The 15,782-nt window shown below is 35.5% G+C and overlaps 1 protein-coding gene across 2 annotated transcripts; it reads right to left on the minus strand.

Moving 5' to 3' along the window:
- Positions 1 to 1,112: 1,112 nt before the first annotated feature.
- On the minus strand, positions 1,113 to 14,740 carry LOC139971319 (adenylyltransferase and sulfurtransferase MOCS3-like). Of its 2 annotated transcripts, none has more exons than XM_071977668.1 (12): positions 14,551 to 14,740; positions 13,486 to 13,624; positions 12,836 to 12,928; positions 12,129 to 12,249; positions 10,704 to 10,782; positions 9,818 to 9,931; positions 9,195 to 9,303; positions 8,397 to 8,459; positions 7,003 to 7,166; positions 5,534 to 5,678; positions 4,726 to 4,824; positions 1,113 to 2,242 (listed from the first exon to the last, which is right to left on the minus strand). In XM_071977668.1, the coding sequence occupies exons 1-12, from the start codon at positions 14,659 to 14,661 to the stop codon at positions 2,088 to 2,090; spliced, it is 1,392 nt and encodes a 463-aa protein (XP_071833769.1). In that variant the 5' UTR covers positions 14,662 to 14,740; the 3' UTR covers positions 1,113 to 2,087. The 2 variants fall into 2 exon arrangements, with proteins under 2 accessions (XP_071833769.1, XP_071833768.1); XM_071977667.1 differs by having other exon boundaries at positions 13,486 to 13,630.
- Positions 14,741 to 15,782: the final 1,042 nt, after the last annotated feature.

Genomic DNA, 15,782 nt, shown 5'->3' on the forward strand with positions numbered 1-15,782 from the left:
GACATTGGTTCAACTTGTGTTTGTTGAGATATCCTGTTTACAAGCTGGCCACACACATACACAGACCTACGCCAGCACGATTGCAAAGGTTATACCTAGAGTTCGCCATCATAACCAAAAAGCAAGTAAGCAAGAAGGCTGCTAAAGAGATATAATTCAGGTCTACAAGACTGTCCAAAAACTTTGATAACAATGGTTTTAACAATGCTTTGGACAGTTTTCCTAAGAATTGCAACAGTATATAAGGGACCATGTTCAGGTTTTATTCTACTAGGGTTCCTTTGATGGCAACATTTTGTCCCTCCAGATCCACTTTTGAACAAACTAATCTAAACTTAACATAACTAATCTAAACTAACTATTCTTAACTAATCTAATCTAAACTAAACATAACTAAACTAATCTAAACTAACAATGAAAGCACCATAAATCCAAAAGTGTGGAGTGTTAGCTCAGTGGTTAACGCCGGTGCCTTCCAATCATAAGGTCCCCGGTTCGAGTCACTCCAAGATTAATGTATGTCGTCCAGTTCCAGAGTTGTTGACAATTGACAATTCATAATCATGGACGTTAAATATGAATGTAAGAGACTGACTTCGGTCAGCTTGCAGCTTTGGTTAGCCAATGAGGCTTCTTCGCGAGTTCCTGCATGCAGGAGGATCTAAAATACATACAAATACATACATACACACATACATACAAATCATGGTAAAATGTGGTACTGCACAGCTAATACAACAATGATGAACTGATCATACTTGAGCTACTCTGGTTTTGCAAAGTCTATGAATATGATATGAACCAGAGTTTCATTACTCTTTTAATTGAGGTATGTAGAGTTTGCCAACAACAACCCATTTACAACTTCTTACAACAGATTACCTCGTCAATGTCTATCAAAGTCAACTATGACAGTGAAATTTAACCCCACTTAACCCCCCCCCCCCCCCCCCAATGGACAGGACATGAGGTGAAGTACAGTCTTTGGGTACACTTCACTACAGTCCATACCAAAATCCTACCAACTTCTTTTTTATTAAGAAATGTGTCAACTCTCAATTAAACACTTAAACACATTAAACACAAAACTAAGGAAGAGACATGTGTACTAATTAATTGTGCATCATTTTTAATGTATAAAAAACATAAATAATAAGTTAACTTGATATTAAATAGCTTCATGTATAGCAACTTGTAACAAGTGCATTTGAAGGTTCTCACATTAATCATCTTTGTCTGGCTTTAGTCCGGGTGTATGTAGGGACATTAACCCATCTGACCTCCACTGACCTCCTCATGCAGGGAGGTTAATGTATGGAAATCGATTATAAAAGCTTGAGCAAACTGTAAGCAAGAAGTAAGGCAAAAAACAGATTTTATCTTTATATTTGAATTACAACCATAGCTGAAATATACCACAAACAGGATGATTATGGATTGAGCACAAATTAATGTTGTCTCCAATCACCTTGTTTTACAACACCTGTATTATATCCTTGGATATGTTCTCTGTGTTGACTATAGAAAGAGGAACTCTAACCTCCCAACAAGGGCTACTGTTTGGTTAAACATGCTGTATAATAACAGACGTTTCAGTGAAAGTATAAACATCTCACCATTTCACAAGTTTTCAGATGCAGATGTTACATATCTGAACTTTCAATTAAACAAGCAGTTAACTAAGCTACCACACCCCACACCATCTCATATCCAAACCTCCCTAATATATTGCACATTCACTCATTAAGTTCAATCGACCCAACACCTCCCTTACATAAAAGTATTATGGACTTTTAAAGGACATTAATATTGATCAGACATTTTAGCTTGCTTAAAAACAGCTGAAAGTTTTTCAAAAGTAATCTTGTGGCGATTCTGACTGTCCAAATCGTTCCCAGTCACCAAGGAGTGTTCAGAATTGTCTCATGATTGATAAGTGCTCGGAGGGTAGCAGTAAAATGCCCGTTGATAATTTCGGCAAGAGTGACCACGGCTGGACTTCCTAGCATACTTGAAGGCAATGCTACTACGATGACCATTACGATGACCTCTCTGAGAATATTTCTTCTACGTATGAATTTTGTTTCTCAGTATTGTGGGAAATTAGGGTCAACCTGATGAGCCCATGCTGTCAGACCACCGATTACATCTTTAAATGATGGAACAAGGTCAGTCGAGACTTTATTCACGAGACTCTGTACGGCAAGCTGTGAATCGTTACCACGGCGACAGATGACGATAACTGTAAAGAAAGATGGAAGCAGGATTTGTGTTTGAAGAGCAGTTAGTAATATTTACTTATATTTAAATTAATCACTTGAATGAGATTTAGAAATAACATAAAGTTCACCAACATATTTAAGTTTAACAAGTTTGACTCAACCTCTCCTTATTCATGAAATTTGACAGCAAACTATTAGTCACTGACATCCCCCAATGAAGATATGAAGATGGGTATGAAACCAAGATAAGCACTCTCTTTGATTTGGAAAACAAAACTGATAATCTTAAATTAGAGAACGATCAACTCAGAACAACCATGACGACTTACCAAACAGAAAATGACACTCTACGGCATAAAGTAAATGAAATAGAACAATACTTCTGACGAAATTGTGTCAGAGTGTTCGGCATAACTGAGACCTTGGAAGAAAACGTCAGTCACAAAATAATGACCCTGGCCAAGGAGAAACTTCAAGTAAACCTTCAGACAGAACACATCGATCGGTGTCACAGAGTCGGGGCAAAATCTGTTGGACGACCGAGGGGGGTCATATCAAGTTTAACTCTTATCAAATCAGATCACAATTCCTATACAGTCGTAGAAAATTAAAACACACCGGAATAGTCATCAAGGAGGATCTAACTTATATCAATCAATCCCTGTTAAAGGCAGCCTAGGAGCACAAATCTACATCTAGTGCCTGGACAATTGACTGGAATGTGTCAGTCTCCATTAATAGGGACGGCAGAAGTGTCGTTAAACGAATAAAAAATATATCGGACCTACAGAAATTGTTATTATCATCACCATATCGCTGATCGCAACGTTATACCACTTTAACCTATCCATTGTTTATAAACAGTACCCAACACAGTTGCGTAACACACTGGAATGTAGTCCTTTGGTTATACTGTTATATGGAATGGTGACTAGTCACTGAAATTGTTTCAGTTATAAACAGTACTCAACACGGTTGCATAACACGTACTGGAATATACTGTTATATGGAATCGTGACTCATCGCTTGAATTGTTTATCTCTCAGTTACTGTATGTTTGTAGTCATTTGCATAGTGTTATTTGGCTCTGGACTTACTGGATTTTTGTTATTATCGTTACAGTTTTTTTTTTCTTCTGAATTTCTTGTTTAATGTTTAGTACTAATCACACAGATATATCATTAACTGACCTTCTCAACTCATATAACATTGACCCTGCTTCTGGTTTGGGTGCTGCTAGGGATTTATCTAGTAAATATATAGATAATGATAAAACTGCTGACTTTTTTTCAATAGGTAATCTGAGTGAAAATTTGAACTTTCTCCATGTAAATATTAGGAGTCTAAGTAAAAACTGATGAAAGCTTTATTGCAACTTCTTTTTTCATGCAAGCACAACTTTTCTGTTATAGCTATTTCTGAAACATGGCTGCATGCCACTAGTCCCGTTGAGCTATTTGATATACGCAGGTATACTTTTGTTCACCAACGAGCTATTATGAAAGTTTCACTGGTACCTATTAAAAGTATTAATATTTTAATACCAGTTTCAATTTGAATACCAGTTTCACTGGTACCTATTGAAAGTTGAAAGTACTTTTATTCACCGGGACCGAAATTATTCAACCGGTGGAGGAGTGGCTATGTATGTCAATAATTTATTAACCTTTTCTGTTTATGATGACATCAGCAGTTATGTAAAATGACAATGTCAATATTACTTGTTTTGAATCCATGTTTATTAAATTATGGCTCTCTAAAACAAAATCAGTAATTGTAGGGGTTGTATATCGACCACCTTAGTATCAATCAATTCAACTCTACATTTAATCATTTATTACAATCAGCTGGTATTTGTTCAAAAACATGCTACATTTTAGGCGATTTTAATATAAATTTGCTAGAGGTTGATACACCCGAATATGTAGCGGATTTTATCAACATGTTAAATTCGTTTTCACTGGTACCTACCGTTGTTAAACCAACTAGGATATCTCCTACATCTGCTACACTCATAGATAATATATTTACTAATGATCACAAACATAATAGCTCATCAGGTATTATTATTTCTGATGTTGTCAGCGATCACTTACCTATTTGTTTAGTAACGCTGGCTGGTCTTAAAGACAATGTTAAGTCTTATGACCACTCTTTCACAATGAAGCGTAATACTTCTGATAATAAGATATTATTATTATTAAGCACGTGTAAAGTTTCAAGCTTCTTTTCCAATGTTTAGGTGTATTTTGGTGGGGGGGGTGTGGGTTTTTTGTTGGTGGCCTGGCTTTGATAAGCTCTGCTTCTGCCAGGTCTCCCCCACTTCACATCATTTGTATATATCAATTGTTTGATTCCTATGGAATGTATTTGTATTGTATATTCAAATGTTATATGTTCACTTTGTTTATGTTATGGTGAAGTGGAAATAAATAGTTTTCAACCATGGAAATGTGTACTTTGTAGTTGTTGAACTTAAATATTAAGTTTAAAGGAGACTAACCTGGAATATATTCCTTTAATCCCTTGGAAGAAGCAGACTGTCGTATTGCGTCTGACACGTATTCAGTGCTCTCTTTTCTTATGGTATTTAATGGAATATCTGAGGAGTGTGTTAAAGATAAACATGAATTGTACAACAACAAAAAATTGTCTCATAATTCCACATTCCGCTATGGAAAACTTATCAAATATCATATCAGTGAATAAATAACAGGTAAACTGATGGAAAAATTAAGAACATTTCTTGAAATAACCATGTAATATCCTTTGTTATTCATAATAATGTGAAATATAACATGTATTGACCAGTTACTTAATTAATTACTTAATCTTATTATAAACTTTTTTTTTGAAACAGTGAGTAACCACCATTCATACCAACCTTTACCCATAACATTTGAAAAAATGTTAAAGGCAATTGTCTTTAAAACTTAGTTACATATAATTAAATTAGTTACAAAGTTACTTAGTTACAAATTTCCATATAGAAACATAACTGCTTTCAAAGTTTGCTGACTATTACATATAAACACTGAATATTTTGCAAACAACTAGTTTCTTCCAACTTGCTTCTTCCACATTCTAACGTTTTTGCCCTCCACTATGGAAACCTAATATCAAATAGAATATTGGCGAATAAATTCAATGAAATTGCCATTTTGTTATATAATTTTGTCAGGTTGTTAAAATCCTATATTTAAATATTTACTTTTACATTATTATACTGGACCCCCCCTCCCCCCCCAAAAAAAAAAAACAACAGTTGAAAATGATTTTTTTATTTTAACAAGACAGGGTAAAAAGGATACTGCACGAATTTGGAAGGTGGCAAATGTCAAACTCAACAGGAGGTCTGACATCTATCAGGAGAGGCGGAGAATTGCTTCCGAGATGCTCTTTGAGCTGTTTGGCTGTTACCCTCTCCTCCGGGGTAAGAATGTGTAGTAGCATACACTATGAAGTGGAAGAGAATTATAAAATTGGAAAAAAGATTGAGGATTTTGAAATCATCATCAATGAAAGTAAACAGTCTGTGCAGTTTCTATTTAGAAATTTATTGGTCAGGTTTTATGATAAGAAAGTCTACCTTAATAATATGAAAAATATAGTATAAACTTTTTAGTTGCCTACAGAATAATCGCTGCTGGTAATTCTTCACTAAGACTATATATTTAATGGATTGTCCTGAATATATTTTTTTTGACGAAACAAAGAGGAATACTTAAGCACCCTTGTGAAATTTGCACCCATAATATATTTGTTTGTTTTTTGTTTTGCTTTTCTTCCAAAGTTACAAAGTTACTTTGTTTTTCAAATGTGGGATATGAATATGAAAAAAAAAGAAGTTTATTTGTATGTTGTTGATTTCGCATCATATTCAGTCAAAGTTGGAAACCTATCCTCTTCAAGGTCAAAATCGACGAATGAGAAGTAAAGAAACACAAAATATTTTGTCGTCAGTGTCAAACAATGAAAGTGATGTTAATTTCCTTCAGTGTTTTACTTTAATAGTACACACTGAATGAAACTTCCACAAGATTGTTTAGAATGCATTCTTCTTTCACCAGTTGGAGATAAAATCTGTTTAGTAGAAGCAACGTTATAAAATATTGGCAGAGTCAATCGTTACGTTAATGTCACAAGTATAAATGTTTTGCAACAAGCTGATCTAAGGTAACTTTGGTTTTTATGTGCTGGTCAATGATTTTTGGAGTATTTGCTCAAACTACAATAACAATTGATTAAACTCATAGATTTTTCTAACAATTGAGGTACCTGAGTGAGTAATTAATGAATTTAATAATAATAACAATAATAAAAATCATAATAAAATGTATTTATAACATGCAACAATTCCATACAACATATTCAAAGGCACTATTACCTAATAAAGTTCACTAAAGAATCAAAACATAAATAATACAATACAAGAAGGTAACACTAAAACTGAAAACTAAATGTAGCCAGAATCAAATTTGATCGATTTTTTTCCACATTTTTTTCCTCCAGACACTTTTATTATTTATTAAATCAAATGCAAAGAGCAGGTTAGAAAACTTTATTAAAAGCTTTATTTAAAAACCTGACAAATCAAACTGTGTACGTCTATATATAGTGTCAATTATCATTGGACACATTGATCAAAATCGACTGAGCAAACACTTTTAAGATATATCTATGAAGCAGTTTTCCCCAATTGACATCTTCAAACCATGTAAATATAGTAATTATTATATCAGGACAAAATATAGACATTACTAAATTAAATCTGTCTTACTTTATCTGAAGGTCCTGCACCACAGAAACTCTCATAATCTATTAGTCCAGTCACTGTAGGCGTCTCACCACAGATGGAACAATCTTTCTTCCTGGCTCGTAACTTGATGCTTCTGAAGCTTCCATACAAACCGTCGAACAATAATAACTTTTGAACGTAAGATGCTGCAGAGGATAGGGAGGTTTAATGCAGAGAACTATTTGGACAATCAATGTATTCAAATTTTTGCTTGTTTTCCACACACTGAGGTATAAAAAAAGGCAGTAACGTCCAACTTTCCTCAGAAATCTTTGATGCTTCAATTCCAATTCATTGAAAAGATCACTTCAAACAGTTGAAAATTTTACATTCTAAAGGCTATGAATAATTTGTCCTGCAAGAAATGGACATGAGATCAGGCAACAACCACTGAGTGTTTTCTTCCTTGTACAACAAACACCATTTGTGAGTCTATAGCAACACCCTTTGTGAGTTTATAGCAACACCCTTTGTGAGTCCATAGCAACAATCTTTGTGAGTCTATAGCAACACCCTTGTGAGTCTACAGCAACACCCTTTGTGAGTCTATAGCAACACCCTTTGTGAGTACAGCAACACCCTTTGTGAGTCTACAGCAACACCCTTTGTGTGTCTACAGCAACACCCTTTGTGAGTCTATAGCAACACCCTTTGTGAGTCTATCGCAACACCCTTTGTGAGTCTATAGCAACACCCTTTGTGAGTCTACAGCAACACCCTGTGTGAGTCTACAGCAACACCCTTTATGAGTCTACAGCAACACCCTTTGTGAGTACAGCAACACCCTCTGTGAGTCTATAGCAAGGACATGTAGACTAATAGCCACCAAGGTTAAGTTTTCCTGTCAACTGACCTGCTATTCATGTGCATCTAATAAGGACAAGTTAACTACAGAGCAATGAACCTAAGTGTTTTCTTTCATGTCGTCTGCTCTCCACAAATCAGTTTTGCACCATGCTTGCCTTATGAACTTTACATGTTCACAGTAATGAGTGTCTCTAAAAACTGCCACAGATATTAAATTTTATTCAATCACTTTAAATTATATATTTTTGTATGCAATATGATGAAAATTAATCATCTTCCTTAAACACCTTTTTTATTCTATCAGCCATTTCAGGATACTGAACATATTGCCAGAAAACACTCAGCAAAATCATCGCTGTCTTTACCTGGACTCTCAAATGTAGTTCAAGATGCACAAAGATCATAAGAAACATAATTAGGCCAATTATAATTTGCATATCCATCCGACCATCAGGGTACCTCATTGATACAAAGTTAATGCACAACGCTGTAAACAGTTGATTCTGCCCATTAGTAAGGTGTGTATGTCAACCATGAGGTACAGTATAGTATGCATTGGTATATCTTACCTTTCAAACCAGTGATTATCTTGATGGCTTCCAAGGCTTGAAGGTTTCCCATAATGCCAGGTACTGTGGTAACAAAGACACATTCATTAGTTAGACTTATAACATTGGTAACGTGTAACATTGACAAAACCAACATCATATCTACATTATGGTGACTTGAGATATACATCATGAAAATACTTTAGTGTACAAAAATCTTATTTAACTGCAACATGTTTAAGACTTTAGAATTTATATTTGTTTTTTTTTCTCCAGAAAACTAAACATACAAAAAGAACATTGAACCTTCTAAACGATTTGCTCAATTCAAACCACCTTTGAACAACTGCATGGAAACAATGGGCTTAAAGATTGGGACATACAAAATCAATTGGCATATGTTCAGAAGTATTTAGATACAACAGATCACCACTTCTAAATAACAATTGTTTTGGAATTTATTTTCACATTGTTTGTTCTCAGTCACTATAATTCTGTGTTACTGTAAATGAACTTTCCATGAAGTAAATAATTCAAAGGTGACAATTCCCTCTTGATGTTTCGAAAAGAGAAATGTTTGAACAGTTGCGAACCGACACATACAGAACATTACTATCCCACTCAATACTGTACCTCCACGCGGTATAGCAACATTCAGCTACATGCAACAACAAAAAACAGAAACAGAAGAAAATTTCCAGTTTTGATAAAGTATGCTCACACACCAGAGATAGTAATTTTCAAATATTATTTCCTGTAGATATGCCCCATGATGCATCTTTGACCACACTTTTGGATTAATTGCAGTGCCCAACTCACCAACACCTAACACTCCACCATCTGAGCAATTTGTGACCGTCTCTGGCGGGGGTGGTCGAGGAAACAAACATCTATAGCAGGGTCCTCCCTCGTGGTTGTAAACTGTCAGCTGAGGAAATATGAGAAACGAGCAACTGAAATCTTGAACACTTGCCTAAGAAATTAAGAATGTTACACATGGCTTCGTTGTGGCATAATCGATTCAGTTTATTAAATATGACAGATTTGAAGCAGAGCCTTGGGCATGTTTGGAATGTATTCAGTGAATAATTCATCTGGTATAATATAGCACAAGGCTATGCAAAACTTACCAAAATTCCCTACACACCTTGCAGTTTTGTTCCCAGAATCTTTGTCCTTTCTCAGTAATTTGCAAAAGACACTAATACACAACTCAAACTGACCAAAACAAAATGTTAATACGAAATATTCCTTGTTGTGTATATAGTCTCTTCTTCATTCAACAGGGAATGTCTGTGGAATAGCAGGAATGTGTTTAAAAGTGGGCTACCTCTGGGATGAAACAAAGTAATGCTTCTTCTTCTCATACACACACAATTATATTCTGTTTTTAATTCTTCTTCTTCTTCATCTTCCTTAACCGTTTTGTCGTTATAACTCACCTGACCTTCAAATCTCAGTGCACTGGCTGAGACAAGAGGTTTACCAGCTAAGACGCAGGCATCATTCAGAAGGTATCTGGTTGCAACATTGTCTGTGCAATCCAGGACAATGTCATATGTTTGTAAGAGTTAAGGTACAGTAACTTCTGTGAGCAAGTTATTCTGACAACTAAAGGCATTGAAGACTCGCCCCAAACTGCGTGCGGCCATCTGAAAAAGTTAACTTTCTGTTGCTTGCAAGTGACGTTTTGTTCGTGTCACTACAAAATGCAGACAGTAATGAAACGTGATACCTTGTTATCTTTAGCTGGACCCGAGATGTCCATCACTGTATCGTTTATACACTGTGCTGTGGGTATTGACCGCAGCTGTATTTCCTGTCTACACTAGTGTCTAATTACTGACGGTAGCAAGCTGTGTGTGTATTTTCTGGGACCAATGGTGGTGTCTAACACTTCTGTTACACCTCATTCGAAACTAGGTCAGATTACAGGCATAAGACGTTTCTTTTTGCGCAAGTCTTCACACCCTTTACCATAAAAATGAATTGATTTGCCATGTCTGGATGGTCATATGAAGTCAGAACACTGGACAAACTACTGTAAGGTCAATGGCTGGAATTCTACTCCCGACAAAATGTTTCTGTTATTCTTAATCTTTCTACAATCTGTGATCTTTTACAAATCTTTTATTAAGCCTACAGTTGAGAAATGTCTTGTGTGAAATACAAACCTAGCCATAGACACTCACAGACAACTGACATGAAACAAACTCTTCAAAAGTACATGATACTTCTTCAAACCAATGACAAGTCATTTTACAGAGTTGATAACTGTTATACCAGCCCTTTTAAAGAACAAGAAAGCATTTTATAGGAAGTAAAAGGATATTGCTTAATCAGAGGCAAGGCATTCTCCTGGTCGAGTTGAATATGATGAGGCTTGCATACTATAGATGAATTTAAACTGTGAACAAAAAAATAGGAAAATGTTTCAGTCATTTGGAAGAGACTATGGAGATCTTTTTGATGAAAATATTGTTAACCTGAAGTTTCAACACTAAAATGGTGCAATTTATCTTTATTTTTGTTTTTTATTACGTTTTCTACAAACACATGTTCACAATGCACACATTATGGTAAGAATTTCTTGTCAAATGTATAAGACATTTGTCGACATGATTCAATGTGCATCCATTTGTTTCAGTGTCTACTTTGGTTAATATCCAATCACTTCTGTTGAGTATGACAATGAACTGTATTATGAACCTTTATGACTTGAAAATATTCTTTTGACAGATATCAGCACTGAAAAAATAAGCAAATATCATTCCAAGGACTAATTAAGAGGGTGACATTTAGTAAAGTAATTTGAAACTTGTCCATCTTTAAATCACTGAAATTATATCAATCATTAATGGTTTTAGAGATAATTCATTCTTATTTTATTGCAAAGTATTGCCCAAACATATATTCACAAAATGTTTATACAAAATGAAGAATTGGAATGAATAAACAGAAACCTGAAACACCTTGAAAAAATGTGAATGAGAATATGTAGAAATGTTGGTAGTTGATTCTCAATTGTTTAAATACCAGTATCGTACCACAGACATGTCTATTTCTTTATGAATCATTCTGTAATATTGTCATTTTCCTTGCTTCTGAGGAATTTGTGGTTCAAAATAGCTACAGACCAGTTTCTTTTCCATGCTTACAGACTACAGCTTTAATTACAAACACAGTCAAAGCTCCTGTTTGCCTTGAACTTGAATTTACTACAGTCTACCTATATACCATACTTGATCATTAATGATAAGTTTGGGTACATGAAAACAAAATGAAAATGTGCTAGAAACTATACAGATCTCTTGTTTAGTTGGTGAGATATTCAAATATTTGTGAAACATATAGGCCTTGGTCTGAATGATGGAGAGTAACAACCTAATGCAAAATGCAGTTATTTTTTATATTTAGGTTTACAGTCTTGTTCAGGGCCAAGGCCCTCGCACATGACTTTACAACTTAACCCTGGTCATTGGTAACTTGTCACACCTACACACCAAGGTGTGCACAATTCAATCAATCTCTCCTGGGGCACCTCAGTGTGCCACAACCACTTGTGCCCCCGGGGTCTTCCCATAGGGTGCAAGTTATAAGAGTTACATCGATGGTACAGTACAGTATGTTCCACAATCCATGTGAAATTAACTATTATGGTACAACTTTTGAAGTATCTATATTAGTAGTCTTCTTTAAAAGCTGTAGAACTGCTCAAGCTGTTTTTTTCAGTTGCGCTGGTGTTTCACTTACCAATGGATACTGTCCGCTACTGACTTGCATTTTGATTTGCCAAGCCTCTCCTCTGTGTGGAGAACCTGTCGATGGAGATTGTCCAGTTCAATTTCATCGTAGTCTACGACTCCAATATGCCCTAAAGGTAGGTTGAAGGGACAAACAAAGTAAATACTATGGATGTGTAATATTAGTGATGGATATCTTACCTATGTATGTGTCCATACTATGAGATTTTACGATTCACTGAGGGCATACAATCAACAATTCGTTCTCTGTCAGTATAAAGTTACAACCTTTGTCTTTTCCTACCGATTGCATCATGGTCCACTCTATCTTCTAGCTGGGCACATGGACATATACAAAAATATGACACAGAACATTCTCCTCTCTCTCTCTCCTTTACTGGTGTTAGGGTAAGCTGAGTGAATGGGGGAGAGGAAGATGCATGCAATTAAATCAAACAGAATGGAATTTACCGTTGTCTGCTTGGACCTGTGAACTGGCATGGCTCATTCCGTTTAAATATTTCCTTGTCCTCTCTTTTGTTCTCATTCAAGGATTTTGCAACAATAACACTCTGTATTTGAAGTTCTTTGGCCTTACCTAGCTTTTGCTACAATACTTGCAACTTTTGAAGGAAGGTAGTTATTGCTCCATAGTGTTTCCCATATTTACAAAAAAAAATAATTCTTACACAAAGAAAATGTTAAAAAATATCTTACCCACTCCTGCAGCAGCCAGGTAAATTGCTGATGGACATCCTAAGCCACCAGCTCCCACCAGGAGTACAGAACTATTGATTAGTGCCAACTGACCTGAAAATACAAACACCAGACTCTCAAAAAAATTGTCACAACTTTCATTGGCAAGATAAATGATATGGTATTAAATAAATTATATTACACATGAGTCTTAACATATATTACACATGAGTCTTTTTGAATGAGTTATTCAATAACATATAATAACATATATTACACATGAGTCTTTTTGAATGAGTTATTATGTTGGCATGAGTTATTATGTTTGCAAGTAAATTTCAAACATGCTTTTGATAACACTTTCATTCAATAGCTAACTTTATTCCTGATGCAACTTTAGTTTTCAGAATATTTAATAACAGTACAGTCAAATCAAGATGATTCTCAAGCAATTTAACAATCTAATTTCATCTTACTGTCTTGATAACTGTGTTGACATCTAAATATGTTTCTGGGATTGACAATCTGGGATATGAAAGGAAATGAATTGCATTGTATCACAAATATGTCTTATAATGTGCACTAGTGAAGGCTCACTTGTTTCACTTCCCTTTATATGACCCTTGAATGATTAGTAAAATTATGAGGAATGTGAAAGGAAATGATATTACCTTTGACCCCAATCTCTGGAAGGATGAGTTGCCTACTGTATCTTCTGATGTCTTTATTACATAACTCATTCACCTTTCTTTTGTCATCATCTGATCCTTCTCTGTCAATTCCTTCATCAGGATTTGGCAAATGGAAATTCTGTAACTAATCAAACCACATGAAATATCATTGCTTAAAAGCATGCTATAGTCAACAAATAGAATAAGAATTTTCAACGATAATGGCAACAAGGAATGCAAGCCACTTCACTATATAATATTTTGCTGTGGATTATGTATGAAGGTGAATAATGTGAGTTGTTATGATTGGACCTATATACAGTATGCACATTGATCCATGGGTGGAATGTGGAGATAGGATGAAGAGGAGGGACTGTTAGGGGGAATTCTTCCAAAGTTGATGAGGAAAGATTTTGTTCACTTCTTTACATAGCTCATTAATCATGGCATTATTTTTGCCTAGGGTTCCATAAGAAAAATCCACATCAAGCAGTTGCCACAATAAAAGGACCGTGGCTATCACAGAATCTTCCACAAGCAACAATATTTCTTACTTTAATAATTTACCATACCCAACAGACCTGACTTTCGAGGAAGGCTTTTAAGGTATGTATTTAACTATGAGGTTTTTGTATTGAACTGTATGTAGCCTAGTAATTACCTCCTAGTACCTCTGATGCATCATTAACCATTACATGCCACATCCATGCGACAGACTTTCAAACCACCTAGGCTAGGCCTATCACTGTGGTGTCATTGACATCACAATCACTTAGCCTTAGTTAGGGCTATCTTTGGCTAAGCTCTGTAAATGTCAATGATATACATACTTACTGCCAAATTAATGACCGTGAAAACTATACTAACGTTAGGCCTGGTATTTACGCCTTTAAGTAAGGCCTATTCTGTAGGCAAGAAAATCACTGTAAATTCGATGATTATTGTGGGCTTAGGACATTGACAACTATGTACTAATTAATATTAGTACCAGGCAACATGTTATTGTAACAGTGTTACTGTTAGGACGGGTTATACGAAAATGTCAATTAATTCAGATGGTTGTACCTCTTTTTGCTTGCAGAGATGAAGTTTTTCCTTTAACTCAGCTATCTGTTTTCTGGCCTCTACAAGATCACCGAGGAGCGTGGAAGAATCAGAAAGATCGCCTTTTTCCATTTCAAGATATTTTCTGATTCTGACCACAGCTGGTGCGAGTTATGTTTGCAACTACATGCGATCGAAAAGCATCGTATGGAACGCGAACAGAACTAGCACAGAGTCGGATTGTTTTTTTTCATTTAACTATTGAAAAAAAGACACTTTTATGCAAGCCATGTAGATATTCACATTTCACGGGATATCCTTCACCCAGACTAACATCAGATAAACCTAATTAGTGATTTATACACTGTTGATCTTAATTCAGAAATGTTGTGTCCAACACGTAATGTTTTCTTTTTTTTATTTGCATTCCCCTGTGCTATCATATTTGCTAGAGACATGTTATGTTTGCAGCCATTAGTCGAGTATGGTACCATGCAGCTTTTATGCATGTCAGTATAAGCCACTCACAAAAAAAAATCATTTGGATGGTAATGAAAATGCAATTCACAATATGCACACGAAATGTTATTTTCTGATCTTCGGAGAAGGTCATTCATATATGATTGATTCTTTTTCAACTTGATTGTTAAGTTGTTCAACTGGGGATGTGCGGAGTCTTCCGTGGATTTGGTATTTCTGGTTTGTGAACTTGAAAAAGGGGTTTGTTTCTGTTCTTCACTTGTTATCTAAACAACTTTGTTCATCGTGGCTGCACTGCAGTGATGTCGAATAGGGTGCCTTTGCCTACCTCAGTATTTGAGAAAGTGGTCGGATGCTATCATCCTAGCGATCCCGTTTGAAATCATATCATATCATCTAGTCGCGTTACAACTCGTTTAGCTTCAAATCTCTTTCACCGTGAAGGACCTTGGCGCCGATGCACGGTATCTTCTATACATCTAACACTCTCGATAAGCGTTTTAGTTGAGTTCCGCTTGACCGTTACGTTAGTTGTTTGTGACAGTTCACGTAGGAAAGTACATCCTGGATATTAATGACTGCATTTGGGCAAGTTTTGCAACTATCGCTGGTTTGGTACTACGACTTCTGTTACAACGGAGCGCTAGGGTTAAAGCGTGTACGTGTATACATTCCCTCCAGTTTGTGTGTAGGAAGTTACATTCTGAATATTAATTGCATTGGTAGGTCTTGCAACTATTGCTGGTTTGGTACTACGACTTCTCTTTTCCAAT

Source organism: Apostichopus japonicus, chromosome 8, assembly GCF_037975245.1.
Source record: "Apostichopus japonicus isolate 1M-3 chromosome 8, ASM3797524v1, whole genome shotgun sequence".
Lineage (NCBI taxonomy): Eukaryota > Metazoa > Echinodermata > Holothuroidea > Aspidochirotida > Stichopodidae > Apostichopus > Apostichopus japonicus.